Source organism: Aulonocara stuartgranti (assembly GCF_965226115.1).
Source record: "Aulonocara stuartgranti genome assembly, chromosome: 3".
Classification (NCBI taxonomy): domain Eukaryota; kingdom Metazoa; phylum Chordata; class Actinopteri; order Cichliformes; family Cichlidae; genus Aulonocara; species Aulonocara stuartgranti.
This window is the reverse complement of record NC_138941.1, coordinates 37,713,878-37,738,419: the sequence shown is the minus strand read 5'-3', so window position 1 is coordinate 37,738,419 and position 24,542 is coordinate 37,713,878. Positions and strand designations below refer to the sequence as shown.

The following is a 24,542-nucleotide window of genomic DNA, read 5'->3' as shown; positions in this document are numbered from 1 at the left end:
CTTCCGCGTTCGTTGCCGCCTTAAGTGATGCCGTGCCTGATTGCACATTTTTTAAAATGCCGATACCAATAACTACTGATGTGTCATGATTTATGAGATGAATCATCATCAGTTTGCAAGCTTTAAACACACTTAGTGACCACAAAATCACTAGTTTATTTTCCCCCACAATTATTAGTTAACACAACAAAACGCACCTTTCAGCTTTTCGTGTATTTTGAAACTGGGTTTGTTGTTGTTTTTTTTTGTTTGTTGTAAAACCTGAAATGTAAATGTGCCTGTTGCTGAAGCACTTTGGGTCAACTTATGCTGTTTAAATGTGTTGTTGGCTGCAAATAAAAAAAAGATGGGTCACAAAAACAATACAAAAAGGTTAAAAAAAATGTTCACAATGCATGTTTGAGGTTAAAAAAAAATTTCATTTCACAAAATGTGACAGATGTGTGGCCCCTGGCTCAGCTGCAGAGGAGGGGTGTCCGTGAGTTTAAGAGGCGGTGCCAGGCAGGTGAGAGAACAGGTGGTGGTGATGGCACTGAGAAGCTCTCTACTGCTTTTAGTGAAGCTGGAGTGGAGAGGATGGGAGGTTTTTCCTTCAGAACGCCGGAAGAAAGCTAAAGTCAGAAGTGTGTTCCAACCCAAAAAGGATTGCAATAAAGCAAAATGCTCAGTACACTGTGTGTGTGTGTTTTATTTTTTTGGAGAGTGACTACTAAGTGACTACTTTTTATTTTTATTTTAATTTAAACATACTTATTTCTGTTCAATTATCAGTCATACACTTACTATCACTTACTATAATAAGTCTCCATCAACTACCTATACCAGAGCACTTTTAATTAACATTTACACACACTCCACCAATAAATGTATGCATGTAGAAAGAGTTGCTATCTTTTTCTAACTCCTGTGGTTACTAGATAAATGTGGAATATTCTGATGACTTATTTTTATGATGGTAATTTTAGGTTCAACATGATTTATTTTTTGAAGTTAGCTGTGAGTGCCAGTTAGCTAAAACAGCTGAAGGCTGTTACATAAACTGACAGAATCTTTCAACAACTGTACAGGTAGAAAGGAATAGTTTAAGACTCTAATAAAAGTCCCGATCTCTTAATTTATGTTTTACTTCCACCTTTAGATTTCAGTGGAGGAAGAGCCCAAGTTGTAGACTTATTTTTACTGTTGAGTACAAACGCTAACGTTAGCCTCTGAAAACAGTTGGAAAAGTAAAGCACATTTGGGGCGATCGTGGCTCAAGAGTTGGGAGTTCGCCTTGTAATCGGAAGGTTGCCGGTTCGAGCCCCGGCTTGGACAGTCTCGGTCGTTGTGTCCTTGGGCGAGACACTTCACCCGTTGCCTACTGGTGGTGGTCAGAGGGCCCGGTGGCGCCAGTGTCCGGCAGCCTCGCCTCTGTCAGTGCGCCCCAGGGTGGCTGTGGCTACAATGTAGCTTGCCATCACCAGTGTGTGAATGTGTGTGTGAATGGGTGGATGACAGGTTGTGTAAAGCGCTTTGGGGTCCTTAGGGACTAGAAAAGTGCTATACAAATACAGGCCATTTACCATTTATAATTGCGTACATATTGAAACAGATAGGAAGGATTAGTTAGTATTTGCAGACATACATTAGCTGAGTCCCAATTCATAGGCCTTCTAAGACTGCCAATAACACGAATGCCAAAAGTGAGAGGTACATGAGACGGTCTAGCCTTCAGATTTGCACCACCTGCTGTTCCCAATTGTAATAATCAAAATAATGATTTACACATAAAATCTTTTTTTTAAAGAACCAGAACAGCAACATTCATAATGATGACAAGAATAAAACAATTTCTGTTATTTTCCACTTTTTCCTTCAACAGGCCGGACCACTGTACTGCAGGATTAAACTGAGTGTCCCAGTCCTGGACAGATTTTTTAATAATGAGGACACTAGACCTGATTTTCGCCTGAGCAGGGAGTCTCTAAAAGTGTTGCTGAATCTGATTAACCAGGATGGGACACATGGTTGGGGTGCCACAATTGAGGTCTTGTTTTTCTTTTCTGACTGACACGTGGAGCGTCCTACAGAGTTGTTTCCATAGCTCCATAGCTCCAGCAATAGCTCATTACACAGTTCACTGCATCATCCACAGGGTCATAGACGGGGGTGGTATGCTGTTCGTCATCGGGTCATCCGCCTCCCTCAGAAACCTGAAGAACTAGATGTCGTGTCTCATGGGTTAGCAGGGCTGGCAAGACACAGAGTCTTTTTGAAAGCTGCTGGTGCAATTGACGGCTGCCATGTCTGCATCAAGCCTCCCAGTGGCCCTGATGGTCAGTGCTACAGGAACAGGAAATTGTTCCCCTCCATAATCCTGCGGGCAGTTTGTGACCATCAGGGCTGCTTCGTGGATACATATGTGGGCTGGCCTGGTTCTGCCTCCTGGGTCAGTGCATGACTCCAGGGTGCTCCGCAACATCCCACTGTACCATTAGGTCCGTCACCCTCTTCCAGGTCATTTCATCCTTGCAGATGGAGCCAATTTTCTTTACTACTATCAAACACAACCTGTTTAATCAGTTTTTGATTTAGTTTTTCAGGCATTTTGTTTTTGTTAGAAACTCCTTATACTTTTATTAACTGCAGTTAAGTGCTTATTACTCATCCTCGTACACATCCACAGTGTCTCTATAGGCACATGCATGTAGAAAACCACCTGAAAATAAATCATAAATGTACAGAAGATCTGACCGAATGTGCATAATTCTGCTGTTCATTTCTGGCTTTCAGTGGTGGAAAGAGTATAGAAATCCATCAAGCACATACATGAACTCATGTGCTTTGCATGTGTTCCTCTGAGTTGCAGGTCAAGAGCCTGTTTTGCGTTCAAAAACTCAAATTAGCCTTATTGTACAAGATTGGGACACACTGGTCCAGAATGTAAATTGGGTATCGGTGACAATGAGTCAATGCACTCTGTTCATCTCTGTGTTGTTCCCCACATGACAGTAACAGTTAGTGACGGGTAGATGACGCCTCGTGGAGTTTGTGGCACATTCCCCATGCTGTGTCGACACTGTGTTGGTGTGCCGCTCAAGAGCGACATCTGCAGGATTTCAAAAACCACTGCAGGCAACCTGGATAAAGAGCATGGGGAGAGACTGAACTACCGGTAAGTTCATTCATTCTGATGTCTGGACACCAAATGAGTGATGAATGCTTCACATTACCAGGTTGTGATGAAGTGCTATATTGTGTCTATATTCCAGTGAATTTGATCTTAACAAAAAATATATAATTGACTAACATAGCAATTTACAAAAAAAAACCCCCATCTTTGCAAGGAAGTTAAAGTGAAAAACGTGAAATATAAGTTCTCGTGACAGTGGGAGTGCTTGTGTACATGTATGTGAGAGCAGGGTTTATGTATATTAAGGATGAGCGGTTTGAATGAGTTAAAATTAAGTTTATTTGTGTGATATAGTAAAATGAATAATCAATTAATAATAAACTAAATAACAATATTCCTTCCTGAAGATTCCTTCAGGGAGGAATTGGAACATAATTCACTCCAAAGACAAGTGAGCAAAAATGGAAACAGGAAAGGGAAAACACTGACCTAATTTGGCATTATGAGATCAAAATGTTTACAGATTGATGAAAATGTCCTTTTTCTTGGAGGTTCTATTGTACAGTGCCAAAAATGTAAACACACAAACAGCACCAAAGACAGTTCCCCCCCCCCCCCCCCCCCCCCTTCCCCTGAGCACAAATGCAAATGGTTGAAAGTTCCCCTTTCCAATAAACATAATTTGGTACCTCGCAACTGTACACATCAGTCAATGATCTACCTAAAAATTTTGGTCCACACAGACACTTCAGTTTTGTTTAACCGATCACTAAAAAAGCCCAACCCCGATCCAATGAGCATAAACGATCCCTTCTAATGTTCATTTTCAAATAGAACTGCACATGACTGTACACAAGATGGCGCACTTTACCCATAATGAATGAACACTGAAAAGGGTACTTAAACTAAACAGCAGAATAAACAGAACCGATGCGGTTATTACTTCATTTACAGATTCTTTTATTTAAAAAAATACAATCAGCATTTCTTAACAAGAAATAAAACACAATGCAGATTTGCTCTGTGTGATAACATGGTGTTTTGTCAGTTGCACATATCTGACACATATTTACATGCAAATTTAAAGCACTGACTCCAAATACGTGATGCAGTAAGAGAGCAGCTGGTTGCAGCACTTGGAAAACTGACTATTTGACCGTATCTTGAATTTAAACAACCAATTACAATTCACGTTTAATTAATTAGTAATGAACTGCAGTGCCTCCCAAGGGGCTGGGTCTGGGTATACAGTAGGTTTGTGAAAGCAGCAGAAAAGTCATTTTTAGTAACCTGACTTCCATTTCTGGTACATTATGGCGTAAGATGAACTCTGAAGATGTTAGATATACGTACACGTGCACAATTTGAAACAGAAGTATTAGACCACCAACACGTTACACCTCCAGGAGCTTTTTATGACATCCTTTCCATTTCCAGCTGTAAGGGAGGCGAGATACTTCTAGCTGGGGTTATGTCTGGGATGTCTCTGCTTATGTTCAAAACTTTCTGCACATTCAGGACATGTGAGTCAAATCTGTGGCTTGAAATAAGTATCTTTGGGAACATTTACATTTGTTTTGAATAAATAAAGCTTTAGTTTTGGTGGGCTCCGTCAGATTTTTAATTGGCCTCCGCATTATTCACTTTGGCAATGGCTTTCTTAAATCCACAGATTTCAGTACTTCCGCCGTTCACTTTAATACTTCCGGTTACTCAAAGCGAGAGCTAGCATTCACTTGTTGCTAACAACACATTCGGTTATTTTGTGCTGTAATTAGCGGCTTTACCTATTCGAGGATGATATCGTGTTCAAGGTGTGCTGTTATCGGCTGCCCTAGTAATTCAAGAAAACTGAAAAACGCGTTAGAAATATTTTGCTTAGAGCATCAACAACTTCGAAAGGCCTGTCCGTGCCCAGCGCCATACCCACTGCACGCTATGCCTCGGAAGGAGGATCGGAAACTAGCGTGGCTGGAAGCCTTAGACTCAAACACCCTCCGAAGAGAATCGAGAACACATCCGGGAATTTTTCGCGTTCTTGGAACAGTACTTGGTCTCCGACTGATGACGTATCACGAGTACACGTGAACGCAAGTACGCCAAGTACGTACGAGACAGCCCCTATGTTTGCTCCATTCATTTTATAGGGCTTTGAGCGTGACGTCGCGGGAGGGGGCGTGGATAGGAGTTTTGGTTGAGGCGCCATTTGTGTAGGCCAAACAAAGTGCTAACAATTGAGAGAAGCTAAAGCACACGAATAACATCAGCCATGGTTCGTACTTGCTGTGTGGTCTTCTGTAATGTTCGATCGCATGACCGACAAGGAAATAAGCTTGAAAATGGGCTTTCTTTTCATTCTTTCCCCGCCTGGAAGCAAAATGAGGGAGCTCATGTATCGGATGTTACCAAAAGAAGGCGTCTAGCATGGATAGCAGCTGTGGGACGAGCGGATATCCAATTCTCTGCCATCCCCAGATATCTGCTGGTGTGTTCCAGACATTTTCATTCGGGTAAGTTCTAAATAAGTACTCTTTATAGCCTAATGGTTTTATTTTCGATGCGCTCCGAGGTCATAGCAAATTAGAACAACGAATGACTATTTTCGCAGAACGACGTTCTATTTATAGAGTTGCTAATTATTTGGCATTATTGCAGGCAAACCAGCCTATGAAATGGATGAAACTAATCCTGACTGGGTTCCAACGCTACGCATGGGGCACTCTGAAATCCCTGCTTCAAGCTTGGACCGGCACCGTCGGCGAATGCAACGAAAACAACAAAGAGCAGCAGTCGGAGGAAAATACAAACCCCCCACTTCAAAGATAGAGAAAATTCTCTCACTGTCCGGTAATCAGCATATAGCTTTTTGACGATTCATGCACTTTTCATTGGACTTCTGGTGAACATTTACCTCATATGTTTGCACTCATTGTGTCTCACAGGCTTTGGTAATGAAGCAGCAGAGTCTGAGGGTAAGGCCTGCGCACAAGAGCTGCCAGAGATGGACACGATAGAAGACCAACACCATAATCACCACGTGATGGAGGCTGTGGGCAAGAGTTGTGTTGGACAAGTGGAGGCAGAGGTAGTAGCAGCAACTCAGCATTGTCTGGGCTATGATCGGCCCCCACCTAAGAAAAGAAGAAAGCTCACTCAGACCACTGGGAGTCAGACAGCTTCCAGCAACACAAACAAAGACACAGAATCTTTACCTGGTGAGTGTAAATGTGGTGTGTCCACGTTTCACATTTTAATCATGCAATTCTAATTCTCCTAAATAGTAGGCTATGGTGAATGGCGTTAGTCGGCACTAGCTGGTTATAGTAACAAGTGTGTTAGGTTGGATGTTAGCAGGTTATTAGCAGCTAATTCTTAATTTTAAAGAAAGTTTAGGCCCATGGTTAGTAATTAAGACCAGCCGCATGCTGACAGAACTATGTCTTCATTTATTTGTCCCATAGACATTAGCCCCAATGGCTGTGAAAGTCTCAGGTTTGGGTTTATAAAGAACATGCTAATGAGTTATTAGAGGCAGTTATTTTATCATGTATTTAAAGCAACTGCAACTGTATGAAAACCAAGTAAAATAATTTAAATGCAACCTTTGCAAACCAAAGTTTGTGATTTTTTTTATTTTCATTTAAAAATGAAAACTAAAATTCTGACACATTTTCAGGGACTTATAAATGTAAACAAAATGTTTCTGATTTTCCGTGTGTGAGAGATTATAGAATGAGAAATTCCCCTCAAAAATATAATACGTGCGACTCGACAGTTTCTCTTATTGCTTACAGGTTGTTTTTTTTTTGAGTGCACATCTGATTGTATTTTTGTGTTATTCAGACTGCGCAGTGGCACCTTCAGTCATCTTAGACCAGGCCAGCATCTCCAAACAACCCCCTGAGCTACATGTGCACTCAGTCCACACACAGTGGGAGGATCCTTCACAACAAGATCACCAATACTGCAACAGGTCTCCCAGAAAAGAAGTGCAGGATAAGATGACTCAGTGTGATGAAGTTGCATATTTCATTCTTCAAAATGATGCAGACGCTTTGCTGTACACTGGGATAGCCTTGGAAACATTTAACATTCTTGTGTCGACACTGGAAGGATGTGACGACAATGAATTTACAATGCCTGTGCGAGATCAAGTCCTCATGACTCTGATGAAATTAAAGAGTAACCGTGTAATAGGTGACCTAAGCCGCCAGTTTCGTATATCACAGAGCATGGCCAGCAAGATCATCTTACACTGGTTGGACAAACTGGAGGAGGTTTTCCGGCCATTAATTCCATGGCTGCCAAAAGAAACTATTAAAGCAACTATGCCTGCAGCCTTCAAGAAGACCTTTCCAAATACTACGTGCATTGTAGACTGCAGTGAGACCTTTTTGCAGAAACCCAGAAATCTGGACTCAAGAAGGCGATCGTACAGCCATTACTACTCATGCAACACGGTCAAATATTTGGTTGCTGTTGCACCATCTGGTCTAATCATGTTTGTGTCTGCAGCATATGGCAGTCAATGTAGTGAGAAATTTATCACAATGGACTCTGGAATGTTAACATACCTTAAACCTGGTGATGAAGTCATGACAGGTGGAGATTTAACATTAAAAGACTTGCTCTTTGAGAGAGAAGTTGGATTAGTAATACCCTCTTTCACAAAAAAACGTGGACAACTAACTAAGGAACAGGTAACAGACACGCGTCGGATTGCAAATGTAAGAATCCACGTTGAACGAGCAATCAGACGTTTGAAAGTCTACAAAATACTCTCACAAATCGTTCCCATAAGCATGGCTCCTAAAATAGGAAAGATTCTAAGGATATGTGCTGCTCTAGTCAACTTACGAGAGGATATCATCCGTGATACAGAATAACTGTGCATGTTGTAAACGAGCGTAAACTCAGGGATATCAAGATCGTTACCCAATGTAATTTTATTTTAAGGTAGAAATTTGATGTACATATTTGGAGGGAGTAAATGATTCCAGGTCTGTTTTTATCTTCTGTTCTACACGATGTAAATATTTTTGTAGAAGAAAGGTTACGTGTTTAAAAAGTGCACATATAGTGCAATCAACTGAACAATTAGTGCTTTTTTTTTATTCAACCACAATGTGCTCTTCAAGTGGAAACAAATGTTTTTCTCAAAGCTACAATAATTAGTTGTGCATTCTTGACATTTTGTTATTGTCTTGGAAAATTACAGAAATACAGAACTATTTTCAACAGTAAATGTTGTCAGTTTGGTATTTATATTCCACCATGTGTTAAAATGTAGTTGTTGTTGCCACTGAATGACAAAATGAAAGACCCAGTTTTACGACCTACTGAACGACCCATTGACCCAATCACTGAACTGAATTTGGTGGTGAAAAATGTTTCTTATGTTAATTTAAGAGCAGTTAAAACTGACGGGGAGCGACCAGTGGAACAGAGGCGGTGGTTTACGACAACGGTTGTCTGCCATCTAGAATCCAGTTTTGAGATCCCTTCCCAGATGCCTTAGCGCCCACTCACATCCTGGGCCATTTGACCTGATAAGTCAAATGATAGGGTGGGGCTCGGTTTCACAATGGGTTCACCCGAAACCATGGCTGATTGTGACCCATGCTCGTTTTCATACCTTGGCTCATGTGATTAGGTTGAGGATCATTAGGGGGTCCGTTGTCCCTCTCAGGTGGACAGTCCCACAGGCTGTAATCTGGGGCTCTTCACCATTTGACCCTAGAACCGAAGAAGCTTCTCAGATGAGGTGAAACGTCTTCAAGCCACCTAAAGGTATCCAGATGCTTTTCTTTCCAATGTCTCCTTTCATTCACAAGACAGACCAAACTCTGCCATCATGTTAGTGTTTATCCCGTTTATAGTTGTCACATGAGCAAATGTGCATTAAAGCTTGCCTATTATTTTGAAATATCTCTCATTTAACTGAAACCTGCTGTGTAATCCTCTACAAGTTGAGATAAGAAACATGAGAAGTAAAACCCTCTTAAGGGCTTTACTTGTTCCTTTACAGATGCCTCATTATGTTGCACTGTAAATGAAACATGCTCTCTAGCACACAAAGCACTGTACGTTGCACTTCCATGTAATAGCCTCTGCTGCCAGTTTTCTGCAGCTGCAGATCTCCATCTACCAGTTTGATATCGCTGCACTTCTGGCTAAGCTGCTCAGTGAGCGAAGGATGGGTCGGCACTGGACATTTTATTTCTATCAGCTGATCTGAGTCAATGACCCCTTCAGGACTAGCAGAGCGCAATGGCTCCTGGATGCTGATAACACTACCCATGTGAGGAATGTTCATGCCCTGTTCTTTCAGCTGATGACAATTTCTAACTTCATTTTCTTTACCATGGTTGCTCTTCAGAAATTTGAAAGATAGAACGCCCTGAATGGATTACAGATTAGTTCATAACTGTGTGCTTGGTGAGGCTGAAAAAAATGCTTATCAACTTTACTGCTGCAGTGGTTTCATTGGTGTTTTGCCCACACTGTCTTGTGTGTGTAAGGTGATATTATGTGCTAGGGAGAGTTTGTGTCACTGCAGTCTGGGAGTTCACGTTGTACTGTTGCTCTACCCTGTGAAGTCTGAAGTTTATCTGGCTTAGACGTTTGGGTTCAAGGTTCTTTGCTGTCCCTGCATTCCACCTTTCTCACTGTCAATCCTCGAGATTTAACATAATGAGGAAATGTACACTAACAGAAGTACTACAGTGTCTGTTTATATCAGTGTTGGACAAAGGGCCAGTGTCCTGCATGATTTAGATATGACCTTGGGTCAACACACCTGAATCATAGCTAAACCACTGAAATAAAAACACTGGCAAAGTCACTCATATTTTTCAAATTTCATTGATGCAGAAAAAAACATCCACATTCTGTAATTTTTGGCTCATAAGGTGTCAGTGCAATCTGAATGGAGTGGTGAAGCGTGTTGTCAGTCAGTGAGCGAGAACTGCTGAGTTCATGTGTGAAAAGCTTGATTCACGCGTGTACGTTGACCCAAACATACTGAGGATGACGACTGCTACTTTCTTAACGTTAGGGAACTGCTGTGTATTGACATCAGTCCAAAACTTTGCAGGTCCGTTAGTGCGAAGATCCTGTGCCATGGCTAAGGATGACTGCATGTCAACAACTTCAAGTATGAACTTCCCCTCGTCAGTGGAAGGGACCACTTCCTTTGCTCTGATGGAGTCGCCTTCTGTTGAAACACTAAATGGGTCTCTGGCAAAACTCATCACCTCTGTGGGTAAAGCAAGTCCATCTAGTCGACCAGAAAAGTTCTCTTTCAACTAGGGCTGCCACAAACGATTATTTTGATAGTCGACTAGTCACCGATTATTTTTGCGATTAGTCGACTAATCAGGTCGTGCATCCATTGGATGTAAAACGTACAGCTTATTGCGCCAGCATGCGTCTGCTCTTTTAGACCTATCATTAGCTTACAGCTATAAGTGTTTAAGGTATGTGAAACTAAAAATAAAGACAAGATAATAGTTTATTAGACTTTTAATGAAATTTCTAGTTTGAAGCAAACCGAAAACAAATATAACAAAATAGCATTTTGTGCTCAGTCCTCACAACTATATTGAACTTTGGGACTATATAGTCAGTATAGCAATCTACACGAGATTATTGTTCATAGCCAGGAAAGTTAGCTTTTCTACATGTTCTGCAGAAAGGCTTGCTCTCTTTTGAGTGTAGATGTTCCCTGCTGTGGAGAAGATCCGCTCCGATGGGGTGGAGGTTGCAGGAATGCACAGAAAAGATTTAGCTAGCTTTGATAGTGTGGGGAAACGTCCCTCATTTTCGCTCCACCATTTAAGAGGATCATCCTTTTTATAAAGTGTGGCTTCTTTAAAGTACAGCTGAACTTCACTTCTAACAACTTGGACATCTTGGTCCTCCTTAGATGCTTCTTCCTCATTGTCACCCTGACTGTCTGTGTCAGACTCAAGGAGGTTGTCCAGAGCAGTCTTTTCAATTCTACCTGAACCATTGACTGTCTGCATTTTTGGATGCTCATGTGTTTGCTTTTTTGACAGCAAGCACTTCAACAGTCCCCTGCACTCTGATGACATCTTCAGGAGCCAAAAACTTCAACTTTCTGTATCTGGGGTCCAAGCCAGCTGCGAGAATAACAGGGTTTTCTTTGTCTGCTGAGAAAGTGCATATATTCCCACATCTCTGTGTTATGCCTTTTTCTGCACTGGCAATGAAAGATTTTCCTGAGCTCGTCTCCAGGTGGCTTTGGTGTACAGCCCGTGTCAGCCCTTTGACCACCTGTGGAAGACCTGAAACAGTTGTGTACTGCTGTCCACTAAGGTAAACAGTAGCAGTCTCAAAAGGTGCCAAACCTTGTTTCAGTTCTTCAAGCAGCACCCACTGCTCTGGCTTCAAGTTGAAGTAGTGTTTCCCCCTTGGTGTTACCTCGGGATCTGAAAGAGTGGCAGTGAGAGGCCAGCGCTGTTCGAGGAGTCTCTCTATCATGTGGAATGTACTATTCCATCTTGTACTGACATCTTGGATCAGTGTATTTTCTTCACATTCATTTGCTCCCGTTTCATTTTTAGTCTTGTACTAGCCAGCTCGCTTCTCTTAAAGTGCTCCACTAGCTGCCTAGCAGCACCTAGTGCTCTGCTGATGGTGGTTTCTTTGAGAGCAGTATCGACTATGAGCTGGAGTGTGTGTCCAGCACAGCGGATAGAGGCCCATCCATGTTTTTCTTCAAGCAGTCGCATTGCTGCCACCATATTGGAACCACTGTCATGTACTACTGCTTTTATTTTGGCAGGCAAGATGTCAAGCTTTGTTAGCACCTCTTCCATCCATGTCACTATATTGGCACCAGTATGCCTCTCCTCAAGAGGCATGGTATCAAGGATGAAGCTCTTCATCTTCCAATCTGTTGCAAGACTGGTCCAGATATCAGCAGTCAGGGTGAAGAAACCTTTGACACCACCAAGGGTCTGCTTTACCTAAAGATATGAGATGATTTGGAACAATAGTAAGCATTAGTGAAATATATTACAGTATATTTTTTCATTATTAATAATGCTTGTCAGTTTATGCATCAAGATTTAAATTTACCAATTGAATAATTCATTTACATCAAATACAGTTACGTATGTTAAACAATAAACATTCAACATATCAGTAAAAAACAAAAAACAACAACTTTCCATTACATGCTTTAACCAAGATTAATTTATTGGTTGCTCAGTCAGCAAGCTCTTAATATTATTTCATCATGAAATGTATTAAATTCTAATACAAATTGCTATTTTGTGTTTGTGGTGTGAGAGAGTGGAGAGAAAGAGAGACCAACCTTCTCAAAGGTAGCATCATATTTCTTTTCCATCAATTTGGTGAAGTGGGATCGGCCTGGTAGGTAGTTAGCATTTTAATCTGGGTTGAACTGCTCGATCATCTCTTTGAAACCTTGATCATCAACCATAGACAGGGGTCTCATGTCCGTCACCAACATGTTCAAGATTGATTCAGTCAGGACATCTGCTTGTCGAGGTGTACATGTTGTTGGCTTAGTGACAAAGTCGTCCACTGAAGACGAACGTATTTTTTTAGCAGTCCTGTAACGTCTCAGCGTTAATCTCGTCAATACGATGTTAACGCGGCAAATCCCCGTTAGCTCAACAACGCGGTGCGAGGGCTGCACGGGACTCGCTAACGGGGATTTGTCGCGTTAATGCGGTTATGGCGTTAACATCATATTAACGAGATTAACGCTGACAGCACAAATAATTAGCTTGTTGTTTACGATAATGTTAGCAGCTAACTAGCCAATTAGCTTACCAAGATGACTGTACCACTTCGTCGTCGGATGCCACGACGTGCTTCTTTTTTAGATGCTCGTGCATCGCCGTCGTACTGCCATGGAAGGCAAGTTCCATTTTGCAGATTTTGCACTGGACCTTCTTTTCTTTTGTTTTGTCAAAATGCTCCCAGACTTTCGAGTTCTGTTGCTGAGTAGCCATGATAACGGAGACTGCTTCTTCTTCGTCTTTGGCGTTTAACGGTATCCTTGTAGATGCATTTCGGCCATCTTCTGTTTCAGTCTGTTATTACACTCTTGAATCCTACTGTTATTCCTGCACCTTTCAGGATTTTACGGCATTTAAACGACGCGTCGACTACTAAATTAGGCGTCGACGTAATCGTGACTAGTCGACTAATCGTGGCAGCCCTACTTTCAACCTCGCAATGAAATCAGTCATCACATCCGTGATTTGTGTCGGTGATGAGATGCATTTGCGGAGTGTTGGAAAATGCAGCAACCGGCCTGCGCTCAAGTCAGTTTAGAAAAGGTTCAACTTGACTTGGAATGCACGCATCTGTTCCACAAGTTCAGTGACAGTTTTGCCTCTGTTTCGTAGTCCCACACTGAGGTCATTCATGTGTTTGAATATGTCAGTCAGAAAGCAGACATTGGCCATGAAGCTGTTGTCCATTATGCGATTCAAGTATGTTTCTGCTTTTTTTTTGCCTGCTGTTGCAGAGGAAAGCTGTGATCGCCTCTTTGAGATCACAGAAACGCTCGAGTGCCCTGCCTTTGGACAGCCACCTGACATCATTGTGCAGTAGCAGCTCATGGTGCTCACCAGACATTTCTGAGAGCAGCATGCGGAATAAGCGGTGCTGGAGGCTTGATGCTGAGCGAATAAAATTAATTGTAGCCATCACGGTGTCCATTGTCGTTTTGAGCTCTGCGCTTAGTTTCGTGCACAACACAGTCTGATGAACAATGCAGTGTAAGGTTCTCATCTGAGGTGCAACAGCCAACCACCGCGCTGCCAAACCACTCACTTTTCCTGCCATGGATGGAGCCCCATCCGTCACAAGCATACAGACACGCTTCAAATATCCAGACCAAAGCTGAAATCTTCTCAAACATTATTTCGCCAGTTGTGTGTCCCTCTAGTGGCAGTAAGCCGAGCAGTTCCTCTTGGAAGCATTTGCCATCAAAAAAACGGACATATATGCACAACTGTGCATTATCAGTTCTGTCTGTGGACTCATCTACTGCTATAGACATTACATCAGTTTTCTCCAGGTCATCCAAGGCTACGTTCACACTGCAGGTCTTAAAGCTCAATTCCGATTTTTTGATCAAATCCGATTTTTTTGTCTGCTTGTTCACACTACAAATAAAATGCGACAGCAAACGTGCTCTAGTGTGAACCCTCAAAGCGGCCCGCATGCGCAAAAGAAGACGTCACACACAACGCGCTCTGTTTAGACCCAGACCAAACAGTATTGTTTGACTGATGGCCTTAATATAAAGACTTCGGACTTCATGTTTCCCAATTTTTGCTTTAAGTTATTTTGTTATTTACATAACAATGTAATTAACCTAATAATTATCCTTATTGCTGTTTTAGAGAGGAGCAGTGCTTCAAAGGATAGCTGCAGATTTCTGTCAGAATCTGCAGATTATACAGTACAAATAAAATGTTCAAGTTTCTCCAACGTTGTCTTCCCAACAGTTTCACTGACATCTACACTGGATGGCCAGGAAGCGTTCGCGATGTCTTCTCCGGCGCTTCTCCTGGAGCTGATAATTGGCGTCTGTCTTGTGTCAGTGACGTAAAAGATGGGTTTAATGCGACATGACCGTTCAAACAGCAGTCGCCTTCTAAAACATCAGATATGTGTCGGATTCAGTACCACATACGAAAGTGACCCAGATGGGATTTGAAAATATCGGATTTGTGCCGTTCACACTGTCATACCATGATTGGATATGGGTCGCATAGGGTCAAAAAAATCGGATTTGATGCGCTTTCGCCTGCTGTGTGAACGTAGCCTAACAGCATTTCAAACACATATGAAGCCAGAACTTCAATCCTACGAATATTTGAACTGTCTGACAGGGGCACGTTTTCAATAGCAGATGCCACACTCACTTTAATTTTTTCGTCGTTTATCACCTCATCCACCACGGCCAGTATGCACTCTTTCAGAATCTGTGTAACGTCTTTTCTTCTTTGCCAGGATCCAGCAAACACGAAGGGAAGCTGCTGCAGCTCTCTCTTGGGCTGTACATGACCTCACCATGGTAGTACAGCTCTGGTTGTAAGATGCAATTAAACTCCGTACTTTTGCAGCTCTCTTCTGAGATCCCTCTGGAAAGTTTTTGCAGAAAGTCTGGTGTTTGTCATTGTGGTGTCTTCGTAAATTGTAATCTTTAAGTACCACAACACACTCACTGCAAATTAAACACATTGGTTTGGCATTTGGATTTTGCGGTAAAATGAATAAGTACTTGTCAGTCCAGGCAGGGTTAAACCGACGGTTTTCATTGTCAATTTAACGCTTGTGGATTGAAAACGACATGCTGTTGTCGCATCATACATTACGATGATAGCTTGATATGTTTACAACACAGTGCATTGTGGGTGGAATATTGCTAGGCTACTAGGAGTGTTGCATTCATAGTCCACACTATGCTGTATTTTCTACATATATATTTTTGTTTTCTCTGTGTTTCTGCTAGGACCATGGGCAGGGCCACTCGGAGGTTGCTTCTGGGCCGCATGTGGCCTGCAGGCCACCATTTGAAGAGGCTTGGTGTATATGGATAATAGCAAACACTGAAATACATTTTTTGCACGCAGCAATGAATTTTGTTCACTCAAATTTAGCTTTTCTTTGCTCAAAATAAATTTCTCCTTAAAATGCAACACTTACACCTGAAATTTTTTTTTACGTGGGCTCACATTTTTTTTCACCTGCGTTCAGAATTTTTTTTATTTTTATTTAACCTTTATTTAACTAGGAATGTCCCGTTGAGATCAAAGACCTCTTTTTCAAGGGAGTCCTGGCCAAGAGGCAGCACATTTCAAGACAAATACATACGAACAAACAAAGTTAAAATTACACAAAACAATTACACATTATTGAGGCAGCCTGTAGGCCTTTGAGTTTAGTTTTAAAAACATTTAAAGACAACAATTCAGTTAGTTTCCAGTCTTTCTGTAACATGTTCCACGAAAAAGGCGCAGAGTGGACAAAGGCTTTCTTACCCAGCTCTGTGCGGACAAGGGGAACAGACAACAGCAGCTGATCATTTGAGCGCAAGGAGTAAGAACCACTATTTGTCCTTGTGACCAAAGTACAAATATAAGGAGGCAGCAATCCAAGCATAGCTTTGTAAATAAAAGTGTACCAATGCCCCTGTCTTCTAATGGCCAAAGAAGGCCATTTTACTCTTAAGTACAAATCACAGTGATGGGTCAGGTATTTACAATTGGTAATAAACCTCAAGGAAGCATGATACATCGTGTCCAACATTAGAAGACATGAAGAAGAAGCGTTCATATACAGAATGTCACCATAATCTAACACAGATAAAAAGGTTGCAGTGACAAGACGTTTTTTTACTGCAAAAGAAAAGCACTGTTTATTACGGAAGAAAAAACGAAGTTTAAGTCTCAGTTTCTTTACTAGTCTCTCTATATGTGGTTTAAAGGTGAAGGAGTCATCAATCCAGACACCAAGGTATTTATATTCATGAACTATCTCTATGACATTTCCTTCAAGGGTGGACAACACTGGAATAGGCTCCGGGACCTTCTTTGACTTGGAAAACAACATTAGCTTAGTCTTGTCAGCATTGAGAACTAATTTTAGCTGAATAAGTGAATGCTGGAAAGCAACAAAGGCTTTCTGTAAAGTTTCAATGGCCTGAGCAAGAGATGATCCATAACAGTAAATAACTGTGTCGTCAGCATAAAAATGCAAATTTGTGTCTGAGACATTTTGACCCAAGTCATTGATATATAAAAGGAACAGAAGGGGACCCAAAACTGAGCCCTGTGGCACCCCCTTGTGGACAGCAACAAATTTAGAACAAAGACCTTCAAGTTTAATGCACTGGGTTCTATTTTTCAGATAATTTGAGAACCACGCTAATGCATGTTCTGACAATCCAAGGCTGAGCAGTCTGTTTTTTAGGACTGCATGATCAACAGTGTCAAAAGCTTTTGAGAGGTCAATAAAGAGTGACGCACAGTACAATTTCTTATCAAGTGCCACAATAATATCATTTATCACTTTCATAGTGGCAGTGTTAGTACTGTGTTTCTTCCTGAAGCCTGACTGAAATTTGGAGACAATATCATTAGAGTACAAAAACTCTTTCAACTGGTCACAAACTAGAGATTCCAGGATTTTGGATAAAACACACAAATTTGATATTGGCCTATAATTAGTCAACACCGATGGATCACCTCCTTTCAATAAAGGCAAAACGAAAGCTGATTTCCAAACCGATGGAATTTCTTTGGTTTTAATTGAAAAATTAAATAGAATTGAGAGTGGTTCTGCAATAAAATCAGCTGCCAACTTCAAAAAATAAGGTTCCATCAAGTCTGGACCAGGAGGTTTTCTGTGATCCAAAGCCTTTAAAGCTTTATGCACTTCATAAACACTAAAAGGTACAAAGTTAAAACAGTCTCCAGAAAACATAGAGAGTTCTGGGCAAGTATTTGTTAAAAAAGTTTCTGCAGAAGCAAACAAGGAACCCACTGATAGAAAGTGTTCATTAAAACAATTCAAAATTTCAGTTTTATCATTAATTGAGACTGAATCTTTTACAACAGATTTAGGAAAGGTTTGAGTCATTTTATTGGCGGAAAAAGACTTGATTACTTTCCAAAATTTCTGTGGATCATTGAGGTTCTCAGTGGTGACAGACAAAAAGTATTCAGATTTGGCCTTTTTAATAAGAGAAGTACATTTATTTCTAAGCTGTTTGAAAACAGACCAATCAGTGGAAGTATCTGTTTGTCTCGCCTTGTCCCATGCTCTATTACGCTTGTGTATGCTATCTGCGAGTGTCTGCGAAAACCAAGGATTTTCTCGACCTTTAATTCTAACTTTCCGTAAGGGGGCATGTTTATTAACAATTCCCATAAAACTTTCCTTAAAATATGTCCAAGCTAGCTCTACATCTGGTAATAGTCCGATTTTTTCCCAATTAACTAATGACAAATCATGATGAAAAGCCTGTTCATTAAATTGTTTAAGATTCCTTTTGCACACTATGCGTGGCTTACATTTTGGAATTTTAGCATTTCTGCAAACAGCAACGACACAGTGATCACTTAGGTCATTACAGAAAACACCAAGTGAAGAGAATTTATGAGGTACATTTGTTAAAACCAAATCAATTAATGTAGACTTTTCAGGGCATTTAAGATTTGGCCTGGTAGGAAGATAGACTAGCTGGGTAAGATTAATTGAATCGCAGAATTCTTTAAATTCACCAGAAGTTGCATTTAGCCAGTCCCAGTTCAAGTCTCCAGCCATTAGTAGTATAATTTAGTTTAGCCAAAAGGTGCTTTAATGAAGATAATGCCTCTTTTGAAGCAGATGGGGGCCTGTAACACCCAGCAATGGTTATCGAAAAAGTATTAGCAATATCTACATTCAAGGCCAAAAACTCTATTTGTTTGCATATCGATTGGGACAGAACAATCGAAGCATTAAATCTTGATTTGACATAAATAGCTACACCGCCTCCTTTTTTTGGCCTATCAGTGCGATATACATTGTACCCATATATGTTAATGTCTTCATTAGTAATAGATTTAGTTAACCAAGTTTCAGAAATTATAACAACATCTGCATCTGTAGATTTAACCCAAATTTTGACCATGTCCATCTTCGGTAGTAGGCTGCGCACATTAAGATGAATATATTTGACACCAGACATTATTTTAAAATCAGAAGGAGTCTGGGAATATTGCAGTTCAGGGCCAGGATTTGGTTGCACATTTCCTGACAAAAGTAGAAGCAAGACAATCAACAACCTCTGTTTCGCCTTTGATTTGGGTTCAATGCTTTGATATGTTGAACCCGAGCTGAAACCTCCATTAAATGGGCAAATGAAATAAGTATGCAAGGCCAGAATAGACTGAAGTTTAGGTAAGTCTCTGGGCAAAACATGCATGAAACTAATGTCATGATCCAACTGAGTTGATAACTGCTCTGATTTTTGCAACATTATAGAGCGTGTTCCTTTTTCAAAATTCTCTTGTAGATAAAAATCATTTTCAGAGGTTCCCCTGCTATGTGTCCATGAGCAATTGCTTATCCGAGGGTCCAAAAAGGCCAAGAGGCAAATTAGAATAGTAAATACTGCGGAAATACTGTGGAATCAGAATAGAGGCACAAAAATAACGCCACACTACTGAACTGTCCTTACTGCTTTTAAAACATCTCTGTGTATCCACCAACCATGTGTTGCCATTGATGCTGAGTAAAAGAAACTGCAGTGAGAGAAACCTTTATCGACAGTGAAGGTGTAACCCCGCAATTGTCAACAATAGCGCAAGTGGAAGTAAAAAGCCATCTTCTGCTATGAATCAGGGGTAATGGTGCGAACTTAGGAATACTGTGGATAAGAAAAGACAAATCTTTATTACTTCCACGCGTGGAAAATTTCTTGTTCATGGCAGAAAGTACAAGTTAAAGAGCAGTAAAAGTTAAGAAAAACATAATAGAATAAGATAAAATAGAATAACAGACTTTACAACATTAATAAAATACTGTATAAAATAAAATTAAACAGTAACTGTTATAGCAGGAAAAATAAACGCGCTTGGTATTGGACTTAATATTGCATACAAGGGAGACTGGGCGAAGGCTATCATGGTGTATTGGATGTTTGTGTGTGTTGCACATGTGTGGTCATCTGCAGAGACCATGTTGTAGAATCTGACAGCAGTTGGAAGGAAAAAGGGAGAGAGAGAGATGACACTGTGGAATCAGAACAAAAAAATACACAATTGTTCCAAGAGAAGGAAGACCGGGAGGCAATACAACAACAGATGCACTGCAAGCTTCAAGACATTGAAGCTATACACCAAGAGGTGCATTGCAAACTCCAAGCCACAGAGAAAAAATAGTGAAAGGCTTGAGAGTAATGTTGGATGAAGCGACAAAATACACAAACACTGAAAGACAAAGAACAGCAGGAGGCAACATGCCAGCTGATGAAGTACAAAATTCAAGAAATGGAAGCTGTAAATCAAGAGATGCAATGCAAGCTCCAACACATGGAAAAGAAAAATCAAGGCTTTCACACAATGTTTGATGCAGCTCGTCAAAAAAAATTCACAAATGCTGAAAGAGAAGGAAAAGCAAGAGGCAACACAGCAAGATGAAGACATGGAGAAAAAAATATGAACAATGTGATGTTTGATGAAGCACTCAGAAGAAACAGAGATGTTGAAAGAGAAGGAACAACTGGAAGAGACACAGAGAGAGATGCAGGATCTTCTCCACGACTTTGACAAGAAAAATTCTGACTTTGAGGTATTTTATAATGAAGGAGAAAAACATTGGATTTGAGCAGAGAAACAACTGGAGACAAAATGCACAGAAATTGAGTGCAATACCCAAGAAATGGTGACCTAAAATACACATTTGCAAGGACTCTATGATAAAGTCAGTACACAAATACTGAAATGTGGGAGGAGAAACAATGTCAGGAGAAAAAACATAAAGACATGCTTGAAGAAATGCAGAAGAGACGTCAGAAATTACAAGCCATGCATGAGAAATTACAACTAAAAAATGACAACATCAAAGAAAGCACAGGATAAGAATTATAAAGAACTGGAAGAAAAACAAAGAACTTCAAGAAAAGGACCAAGAGAAGCAAGAAGCACTGAAAGAACTGGAGAAACGGTCCCACACACTGGAGCTGCAGCATGAGGAACTTTTCAGTGAGATGACCAACCTCAGTACAGAACAAAGATCTGCAGGAACGGTGCCTGAAAAAGAAGAGAAAGTGCTTTGGGCTTTTCCGGAAGAAGACTCTGCTGCTTCGTCACTTCAGCTCCTGAGCCTAAAATCTCCTAACCCTAAAAGCTGTACCTGAGAAAGAACCCGGAAAACTGAGGTTTTCCATTTTCATTTTAAAAAAGAATCCCGTCCACACGTAAACGCAAAAATGAAGCAAAAACGCTGCTATGAACATGCCAAAGCAACAGGCGGCGATATGTTACTAACCGTGTAGAAATGTTGGCCAATCAGAAGTCTAGAAGCCTCAGTGGGAAATAGTAAACAAAGATGGGGCATAGAAGCAGAACCGAGTCGTATGTGTGGAGGGACAGTGTGTGTATATGTAAGCATTTAAACACTGCAGAGAGTACATTGATGGATTGATTGATTGGTAATTTATTTCAACATGTGAACAATATACAAGTACATTTAGAAAAGAAAATAAGAGAGAAAAAAATACTATACAAATTACATAAAAAAAACATTCTGATGAATTTACACGTTGAAAAGGAGTGGGAAGAAGTAAACACTTATTTAATCCCACCCCTTTGCCATAAATTATCAGTTAATATTTAGTCAGCTTCCTTACTGATATAATTTGTAATAAAAATAGTGAACAGATTTCTGATATACTATATACTATAATATCACATCATGAGTTTTTTTGTGTTTGTTTTTAAATAGAGACATTTACTTAATTTAAATAGTTTCCTTTTCTTTATAGTTCAAGAAGATCATATTTTTATAACTCTTTTTGAACAGTTTTATGTTTGGACATTGCTTTAATTCCATATTCAGACTGTTCCATAGTTTCACTCCATGAACTGAAACACAATAGCCTTTTCTTGTAGTACGTACCTTCATTGTTTTGAAGTTACAAAAACCCCTTAAATTATAACTTTCTTCTTTCAAAAAAAAAAAGTTCTTTATTTTTTGCTTTGAATAGAATTTGTGCTGTTTGGAATTTCACTAGATCGTCAATTTTCAATATTTCAGACTGCAAAAATAGTGAGTTTGTATGTTCCCTATAACCTGCATTGTGGATGATTCGAATTGCCTTTTTTTTTTTGAAGAGTAAAAAGTGAATGTAATGTGGTTTTATAGTTATTGCCCCAGACCTCTGCACAATAGCTTAAGTATGGTGAAACCAGTGAACAGTATTCGGTCGTTAAGTGATGACGTGACGAATCCTACTTCCGGGCCTAAAGTAGTCTGCGTTTAATATGGCTTTTGTGTTGTTAACATGTTTAATGTTATGTATTTTCTTCTATTTAATCTCAAAAAGCTCCTAAAACAGTCAGTGATCACTGTTGACCTCCCTCGGCTTTTATTACCGCTAATCATTTATTTAAGCTCAGTTTTTAAAACCTTAGGATGTACAGCCCAGCCCATGCAGCAGTATATGAATGACTAACCTCGTATTATGGATGGATTATCTCAGTTGTTCTCCTGGCTGAAGTTTGGTCCTTTTACAGCATCCTGCCATGCAATTACATTTGTTCCTGACCACCGACAACACTCACGTTAACTTTTATCGAGTGGAAAAAAAGCTTGTTTATATTATGCTAACATAGCTGTGTCGCTAGCGGTCACGTAGCACATCATTATATACCAGCTAGCCAAACTTCAGTAACCCTACAAACGTCACTGCTGTTTCGTTTTCTGACTTCATTTATGCTGGAAGTGATAACAGAGCTGTACGTTTTAATTTGTTTCCAAAACCCCGCAGTCAGGACATGCTATACTGTATTTAGATGGAAGCTAGCGAGCTAACTTCCTGCTAACGTCTAACTCTGTTAAATGTCATAAATTCCGTTTTCATGGATGGCTGGATGTTAAACTCAATTGTTACACCTGGTAGAGCAGAACGCTGATCATTTTATTAAAGATGAAAGACTTTAGACAGTTTTTCAACTCTCAGTAATGCCATAGTGATCGTTTGATATATGGACCTGCAGCGGAGTTTAGGCCCAGACACGGCTAGTGACGTCAGACTGAACAACCGGATTGGTGTAAAAGTGTACCATGTTGACCAACAGAAATGATTTGGTAACATGTGGGATTTGGTTATGTAGGAAGGGGGGAAAGCTTTGGTAATAACATTTTCATACTCAGTTTTAATCTTTCTGTGTGATTTCATATCAGTTGTGTTAATTCAGCATGTCATTGAAAAAATAACTGTAAATTCAGACGTGAGATTGTGCTGAAAAGAATGATACTGTAACGATGGTTAAGTGTTACTGGACAGTGACATGTTGGTTTTCTCTGGACACTGTTGTTGTTCCTTTAAGATTCATGTTTGGTTGGGCTGCAGGAAGTAGTGAGGGTGGTGTACAGGAAGGGGTGGGGGGACCTGGTAGTTCTGTGTGTGTGCCAGGCTGAAGAGAGGTGGAGTTCGAGAGCGCTCCCCCTGAGTTAACAACCCGCTGGCTTATGTGCCGAATAAACGGACAAACTGAGACCCCAACCGTCTGGTTCTTGTGAACGTTACATTGGTGTCAGAAGTGAAAAAAGAAAAAAGAACCCCAGAACGCCCGAGACCCTGTTGCCGGCGACGCTTGCCGTTACGAGACGAGGATGTTGCCGGGCAGGATTAAGAAGGAGACGGAGGAGACGGAGGAGAGGGAGGTTCGTCCACGCTCGCCCGCCCATGGAGTGAGGGAAACGGCGCTGCGGCTGTCTGCCGAGGCTGGATTTTCTCCAGGTTTGACTAGGCTCGGGAACTGTTCGCACAGCGGCCGCGATTCCGGCGGGAAGGAGTCGACCTCGCTTGGCGCGCCGTCACGTGATGTAAACAAACATGGCGGTGCCCAGCAAGCTGCAGCGAATATAAAAACGCCTAAGTTCAGCGGCAAGACGCCATGGGAAGTGTTTATCGCACAGTTCGAGCTGTTAGCTGTTGCAGCTGGCTGGTCTGAGGAACATAAAGCTCTCCAATTGGCTTTGTGCCTGTGTGAGGATGCAGCTGCATGCCTGCTGCTGCTGACCGAGGAGCAGAGGGGAGATTATAATGCTCTGGTCGGAGCACTTCAGAGGCGCTTCGGGCAGTATAACCAACCAGTGCTGCTGAGGTCGGAGTTCCACAACAGACGCAGATTGCCAGGTGAGCCCCTCCGCATTTTGGCCCATGAAGTCGAGTGCCTTTGCCGGAGGGCGTATGACAGCATGCCACCATCAGTGCAGGCGGAGTTAGCTCGGGACCAGTTCCTGCAGGCCCTGAGCCCTAAAGAGCTCCGCATGCAAACTCAGCTTGCTCGGCCGGCCACACTCAGTGCAGCCCTGGAGCTAGCGTTGGAGAGGGAGATGCTTGCAGGATCCTCTGGGGGCGCTGACGACGCACACGTGGTGAGGGCTGTGTCAGCACCTGTGGAACAGATGGAGACGCCAGCGGGCCTGTGCAGTTTGGTGCAGACAGCTTCGCTGCAGTCGCCTTCCCCTCGGGCTGGCCCACACCGCCGACCTCAGAGCTGCTGGGGATGTGGACAAGTCGGACACCTCATCAGGCAGTGCCCCAAGCTTGCAGCGGTTCAGGGAAACGCCCACGGGCCCGTGTAGGCGGGAGTACACGGGCCTGGGAGAACGACATCCCCACACCACCGCCACC

At 41.4% G+C, this 24,542-nt stretch overlaps 1 protein-coding gene across 1 annotated transcript; it reads left to right on the top strand.

The window, feature by feature from the left end:
- Nucleotides 1-4,073: 4,073 nt before the first annotated feature.
- On the top strand, nucleotides 4,074-8,390 carry LOC309693070 (uncharacterized protein). The gene is made up of 4 exons (XM_082512046.1): nucleotides 4,074-5,622; nucleotides 5,768-5,959; nucleotides 6,055-6,327; nucleotides 6,956-8,390. Exons 1-4 carry the CDS (start codon nucleotides 5,382-5,384, stop codon nucleotides 7,996-7,998), a joined length of 1,749 nt encoding a protein of 582 aa, XP_082368172.1. The 5' UTR covers nucleotides 4,074-5,381; the 3' UTR covers nucleotides 7,999-8,390.
- Nucleotides 8,391-24,542: the final 16,152 nt, after the last annotated feature.